We start from the raw sequence: 6,773 nt of genomic DNA on the forward strand, positions 1-6,773 counted from the left end.
TGTCCTGTATAGCGTTTGTTTTCTGTTTGCATCTGTTTTAGCTGAGGAAAATTTTTTTCCTGGCTGCAGTTTATTTCGAGGCTTGAGTGCTTGCAGCCAGTTTCTGGGCGTTTGGCGCCATCTACTGGCCACGAGTTGTTACTACACCTACAAATTTAATTGCCTTTTCCCTCAGCCTATATTGAAGTCCCTTGAACAGGCTTTGACTTTATTGTGTTGCCTGACTAGCTTATTGGGTCATTTTAACTGATTGGTTTCCTTTAATTACTTGATTTAATTTATATCCTTTTATTTAGGAATCTTAATTGATTCAATTGGATTATAATTGGCTTTGACCTGCGTGGGCTTGCTTTGGTTAAGTGAAAGGAAAAAACTTTTACTCCTTGCCTTTAATTGGAGGCCTGAGTACTGCAGCCTACTTTAGGTTCTCTATGCCATCGGCTGGCCTCAAGGGGGTTATCGCACCTTGTTAGTTTTGATACTGTTCCTTCCCAATAGATAGGGAATACATTGCTTGGCCTGCGTTTTGGGTTTCTTGCATTGTTTAATTGGCTTAATTGATGTCCATTGTTTAATTCAATTTAATTTTAATTCACGTTAATTTAGTTTTCACGTATTCTGGTTAAGGATTCTATTTGGTTGCGTGGGTGGGAGTTTGGCTTTGGCCTGCGCATTTCCCTCTCCCTCCCTTTTAGGGGGGGGGCCGGGGCGTGTGCCGGGGTCCGGCCTACACCAGCCTGCAATACAAGTCTAACTGATTTCCCTGGGGCCTTTCAGAGGCCTGGGTGTCCCCAAATATTTTGCAGTTAGTTTTGCAGATTGGTTGGGAAGGCTCCAATATTTGAGGGGTGGGGTGACGCCGCCTAGTGGTTAAAGTGGTAATACGCACCCCTGTGTGATTCCACGTGTGTTTGCTTGTTATTCCAAGTAGTTAATAGTTCAGGATGGCGGCCCACCCATCCACTTCAGGGAAATCTAAGAGGGTCATTAGGGGCGCTTCACAGAAGCTGCGTTCGCCATCCTCGCATGCTGCAGGTCGCGTGGAAGCTTTCATTGCTAGCATTGCTGGTGACCCTCAGGCCCTGGCCCAGCTCGGATCTGGGCTTGATGCCTTATTACAGAACCCGGCCACTCATTCTGCCGCCTCGACCTCTGCTGGTTTACCACTGGAAGCAGGGCAGAAGGCGGCGACTACAGCTATGCCTCCAGACCGCCAAGGCCCAGACCCTCTTTCTGCCCCCTCTACCTCTGCAGGTGTATCCCTGGACCCTGGGCAAGCTACGGTGGCGGCGTCGCAGCCTCTGTCCACCATGGCAACCATTCTGGAACTGCCTGAGACCACCACGTCTGGGCCAGCTGACACGTCGGGTGACGACTTCGTGGGGCCTTCTGGCGTTCTGATGCCGAATGCCTCTTCCACTCCTATGGTGGTGCCGGCGCCCCCTCCCGTCAAACGACGAAGTGAGGGGAAGCAGCCTCGGCGCACCAGGAGGACGAGGCGGGCCAAGGGCAGAGTAAGTGGGCAAGGGCAGGGGGGGCAGACGGGGGCCTCCTCTAATGTTGTTGTTTCGCCCGTTGCTCCATCCCAGACTCTGGCCGTCGCCTCGCGGCGCGAGGTGCTTTCGTCAGCATCCGGCGAGGAAGCCCTCCCAGTGCCGGCTAGAGTGTCGAGTGGCGGAAAACGTCGTCACAAAAGTCGTTCCAGGAGGCGGGCAAAGAGGCGCAAGGATGATACCTCGGCTTCAACCACTTCAGGTTCGTCCTCTAGCTCCGAGGGTTCCGATCACTCTATGGGGTTGTACTGGGCTTACGGGGAAGTGGATTCTGGGCTTCCTCGTTGGGCCTGGGCTCGTCGAGCGAATTCACATCGTGCTCGTTACGGAGCTGTTCAAGAATGTCTCGACGGAGAGTTGGTCCCAGAAACCACATTTTCTACCAACAGTACTAGGGATATTATTCCGGGCAGTCACCTGACCTCTAAATTGAGGTCTAGGATATTGGATGGTAAATATGTAGACATTTTTGATTTAGCTCCACCAGAGGAAGTGGTCCCTGAACAGGAAAAGGCCCTCGTTGGCACTAAGAAGAAAGGCAGGGAGAGAAAGGTGGAGCGGACTTTCGAGCGTTGGCTCGATTGTTATCAAGTTTTTTCCGGGGTGGTCGTAGCGGCATATCCCCGCAGGGCTCTACACCTTATCGTGTACCAGTCCATCGTAAGGTCAGCTTATAACATGGCAGGGGAAGCAGCCGCAATTGCTTATGATGAACGATTTCGTAGGCGGGCGTCAAACATTGACACCGCCCGCTTTGACAGGAAAGACTTGGACCTTTGGACCACGTATGTGGCTCCGTCGGTTTCACGAAAACCCGCCGAGCAGCAAAAGGCTAAGACCCAGCCTTTTAAGGCGGCACCTAAATTGCGCTGCTGGGATTTCAATAAAGGACTGTGTCAGCGCCCGCGGTGTATTTATGCGCACACTTGTGACCGGTGTGGCGGTAGCCACCCGGCTGTTAACTGCTATGCGGGCCGGCAGCCCTTTCGTGGGGGTCGGGGAGGATTCAGGCAGGCACCAAGGGGTTCCGCCCCTGCCCTCCCCGCTCCCCCCGCAGCTTCCACATCAAAGTGAATTGCTTCGGTTAGCTTTTTCTCCCATTAAGTTACCGGCCCTTAAACACTGGTTAGCCTCCTATCCCAATATTGAGGCGGCTGCATATCTTCGGGATGGTTTCTCCTTCGGGTTCCGGATTCCGATAGCTTCGGTTCCCCTGGCTAGGAATCCTAGGAACCAGAAGTCGGTGAGAGAGATGCACGAGGTCGCAAGGTGGAAGGTTAATAAAGAAATAGCCCTCCAGCGCATGGCTGGTCCTTTTGCGTCTCCGCCTTTTCCCAATCTGCATCTCTCTCCCTTGGGAATCGTCCCCAAGAAGGCTCCGGGTGAGTTTCGGCTCATTCATAATTTGTCTCACCCTAGGGACACGTCCGTGAACGACGTGATCCCTCCGGAGCTTTGTACGGTCAAATACGCTTCTCTCGACCAGGCAATTAAAATGATCAGAAAGTTTGGGCCGGGGGCCTTGTTGGCAAAATGTGATATCGAATCGGCTTTCCGATTATTACCAATTCATCCACATGATTTTTGGTTGCTAGGCTTTCAGTTTGAAGGCGCCTATTATTTTGATAAGGCCATGCCAATGGGCTGCTCCGTAGCCTGTGCGGCCTTCGAGTGCTTTAGTACGTTTTTGGAATGGGCCCTTCGCACGAAGACCGGATTAACGGGGGTCACTCATTATTTGGATGATTTTTTTTAATGGTTTCTGCGGCCGATACGGGTGACTGCGTCACCCTGCTACAGGCCTTTAACGACCTTACCAATGAGCTGGGCGTGCCCCTCGCAGCGGATAAGACTGAAGGCCCAGCTACCAGGCTCACGTACCTGGGTATCCTTCTGGATACCGTTAACCAGACTTCCAGCTTACCTATGGAGAAGATCACCACGCTTCGACGGGTGATAGAGGAAATGCTGGTGCCGGAAAAAGTGACGCTTCGCCAGCTGCAATCGTTGCTGGGTCACTTTAATTTTGCCTGTAAAGTTGTGTCACCCGGTCGCCCCTTTTGTGCGCGTTTGAACAAACGCACCGTTGGCCTGCGTCGGCCTCATCACCGGGTGCGCTTATCGCAGGGTGAGAAGGCTGACATGAGGATGTGGCTGGTATTCCTGGAGGAATACAATGGGGTATCCTTGTGGCAGGATGTTTTAAACCTGCACAACGATTTCCAAGTGCACTCCGATGCGGCGGGTTCCCTGGGATTTGGTTTGTTTTGGAATGGCAGGTGGTGCGCTCAAAGATGGCCCCCTGCTTGGTGGGACACTGAAATCACGCGGGATTTAACTTTTCTTGAGTTCTTTCCTATAGCAGTTGCAGTCCATATTTGGGTTGACGACTTCAAGGACCGCCGCGTATGCTTTTGGTCAGATAACCAGGCTGTGGTGACTGTCCTTGCGAAACAATCTTCTAAGTCAACTCGGGTATCGGCTCTGCTGCGGGCATTCGTGCTGCAGTGCCTGCGTTTTAACATTATTTTCTCTGCGCGTTTTGTCCCGGGCATGGCCAACGATATAGCTGACGCTTTGTCACGATTTCAGATGGAGCGCTTCAGGTCCCTGGTTCCAGACGCACAACATCAGCCGGAGATTTTCCCGGATCGTCTTTGGAACCTTGGCAGCTGCTAGTCTTGCAGGGAGTAGCTGCTTCTGTTTCCCCCTCTACCCTGCGGGCTTATCAAAAAGCTTGGACTGACTTTTTAACTTTTCGCAGTCAGTCGCTCGCGGTGGAGGGAGCGGCCCGCCCCTCTTCTTCCCAGGTGCTTCAATATTTGGCACACCTGTTTCACCTGGGAAGGGCTGCCAGGACCATAAAGCTCCAGTCTGCGGCCATTTCATTTTTCTCGAAATTGTTTTTTAATAGGGACCCTTGCGCCAAATTTGTGGTGCGTAAGGCCATGGAGGGATGGGGCAGGCTTTGTCCTCCCCGTTCCCCTACCAGGAACCCGATTTCTTTTGACCTTCTCACTAAAATGAGATTGAAGCTTAGGGTGGTGTGTTGGTCTAAATATGAGGCCCGTTTGTTTTCGGCCGCCTTCTCAGTGGCCTTTTTTGGCGCTTTGAGAATTGGTGAAATTGTAGGGGGTCAGATGCGTCAGGGGGTGCCAGGGGGTTTGCTACTCCAGGACATACGTCTGTCACCAACGGAATTGTTAATCACGATTCGGAGTTCCAAGACCGACCAGGCTGGTAAAGGAGCAGTAATGCGACTGCCTGCTACGGGGCAGACGGGCCCCTGCCCGGTTAAGGACGTAGCCAAATTCTTGGCGGAAAGGCCAGCTGGGGAGGGCCCCTTGTTTGTGCATCAGGATGGTAACCCGATGACTAGGCTGCAATTTACTAGAGTTATGAGGAAGGTGATAGCGGCATGCGGTTGCGTGGCCGCTAATTACGCTCCTCATTCCTTTCGCATTGGGGCCGCCACTACGGCGGCCCACTGGGGTCTTTCGGTTGATACTATTAAGGATTTGGGCAGGTGGAAATCTGCAGCGTATAGATCTTATGTTCGGAAGCGCTCCTAACTTTGTCGTTTGTTTTCCAATGTTTTTCCAGGGCTCGCGGACGTGCACATATGGATGGTGGGACATTCCATAGTCCATTGGGCAGGCCTTCGCGCTGGCCAAACGCCATTGGGTCCTCAACTTGGCCTTCCATCCAACATCCAAGTGACCTGGATGGGCAAGAGGGGCATGCGCTGGGGGGAGCTTCTCCCTTTGCTGCGGCGCAAAGCCCTCTTGCTCGGGTGCCCGTCCGCCCTGGTGATCCAGCTGGGAGAAAATGACATCCCCGCTGTGGACCCGTTATCTCTTTGCCTGGCTATCCTACGAGATTTGTTGGAGATAAGGACTTGGTTCCCTGATACCGTCGTTTTTTGGTCCCAAATGTTGCAGAGGATGCAATGGCGGGGTGATATTCCTCCTCTGGCTGGGGAAAGAGCTAGGAAGAGGGTTAACAGCGCAGCATCCAAACGGGTGTACGAAATCGGGGGGAGTTTGATTCGTCATCCCGAAATTAATGTTAGAGCCCCGCTTTTATATCGGGATGATGGGGTTCACTTATCCCCTGATGGGTATGACATTTGGCTGCGTGATGTGTCTGAGGGTTTAAAAAGTTGGTTAGGTCTCTGAGTGTTGGCGGCAAGCCAGGGCTGGCTTGATTGGCGGTTAGGCTTTTGGTTGGTTAATCGGTTGGTAGAGGGGGTGGCACACGGATGCCTACCCTCACCTCCGTTTGCTCCATATAGAAGTATTCCGTTAAAGGAATCTCGGGGCTTACACTCTTGTCCTTACCATCCCGCCATTGGCGGGAATGGTGGGCCCAATTTTAAGAGCAAGAGCCTTGAGGAACATTCTTGGTGAAGGTGAGGAGGGAATGACTGGGCGCAGCCACCTCCTCACTCCCAGGTATGTTTACTTGACTTCCATGCGGAAGTCGGAGCAGGAACTGTCCAAGCGGACAGTGGTGAGTCCTGTCCTATGGTGACAGCTGATGTGAGTCCTGCCACGTGGGCAGATGAGGTGAGTCCTGTCCAATGGTGACAGCTGATGTGAGTCCTGCCACGTGGGGCAGATGAGGTGAGTCCTGTCCTAAGGGGACAGCTGATTGAGTCCTGTCCTGGATGGACAGATGGGGATAGTCCTTCTTTAGGAAGGACGAGTGAATAACCAAAAGCCTAAGCCAACACTCGGATTAAAATTGTGTATTTAATAAAGTTGTGGCCCTAAATTATTTGCCAAAAACCAAACCATAATTCTGTTGTCAGTTGTGAGTTATTTAAGGTAATTTTCTGGGAAGCCTCGACACACAAAGCGCTTTATATCATATAATATAAAGCGGATTGTGGTAGGGCTGTTAAGAAATTTAGCTTAGGGTTTGGTTTGTGTAAGGCCACAGCTCATGCTGAGTAATGGGGGGCGTGTGTATGCAAATTCCTTGGATCTGATTGGTTGTTGGGGCCCCTCTTAAAGCTGCGTCCACCATTTTCTGGTCACATTTTTGCCTGGCGTTTGAACCCCTCCCACCCGCCCTTTCTTTCTTGCAGGTTAGCACAACATTGCTATTGCCTTCGGGGCCGCCTGTATTCAGGGGTCAGTAGGAATTTTTCCAATTGGCTGATTGGCTGTGCCTCTTGGTTTTCGCCTACTGCGCTAGCAAATTGTCACAACTTGT

General features: G+C 52.0%; 1 protein-coding gene across 1 annotated transcript; it reads left to right on the forward strand.

The window, feature by feature from the left end:
• Positions 1 to 796: 796 nt before the first annotated feature.
• On the forward strand, positions 797 to 6,351 carry LOC148685848 (uncharacterized). Its single transcript, XM_088667523.1, has 2 exons — positions 797 to 1,755; positions 5,157 to 6,351. The coding sequence occupies exons 1-2, from the start codon at positions 945 to 947 to the stop codon at positions 5,729 to 5,731; spliced, it is 1,386 nt and encodes a 461-aa protein (XP_088523649.1). The 5' UTR covers positions 797 to 944; the 3' UTR covers positions 5,732 to 6,351.
• The last annotated feature ends 422 nt before the right edge of the window (positions 6,352 to 6,773 follow it).

This window comes from Zootoca vivipara, chromosome 4 (genome assembly GCF_965207765.1).
Source record: "Zootoca vivipara chromosome 4, rZooViv2.hap1.1, whole genome shotgun sequence".
Taxonomy (NCBI): domain Eukaryota; kingdom Metazoa; phylum Chordata; class Lepidosauria; order Squamata; family Lacertidae; genus Zootoca; species Zootoca vivipara.

Bases quoted from the DNA above. Each gene is read 5' to 3' on its own strand.
- LOC148685848 (XM_088667523.1), top strand. From the start codon at position 945: ATGGCGGCCCACCCATCCACTTCAGGGAAATCTAAGAGGGTCATTAGG. The intron at 1,756-5,156 runs GTTCGTCCTCTA...ATGTTTTTCCAG, and splicing joins CTCGGCTTCAACCACTTCAG to GGCTCGCGGACGTGCACATA.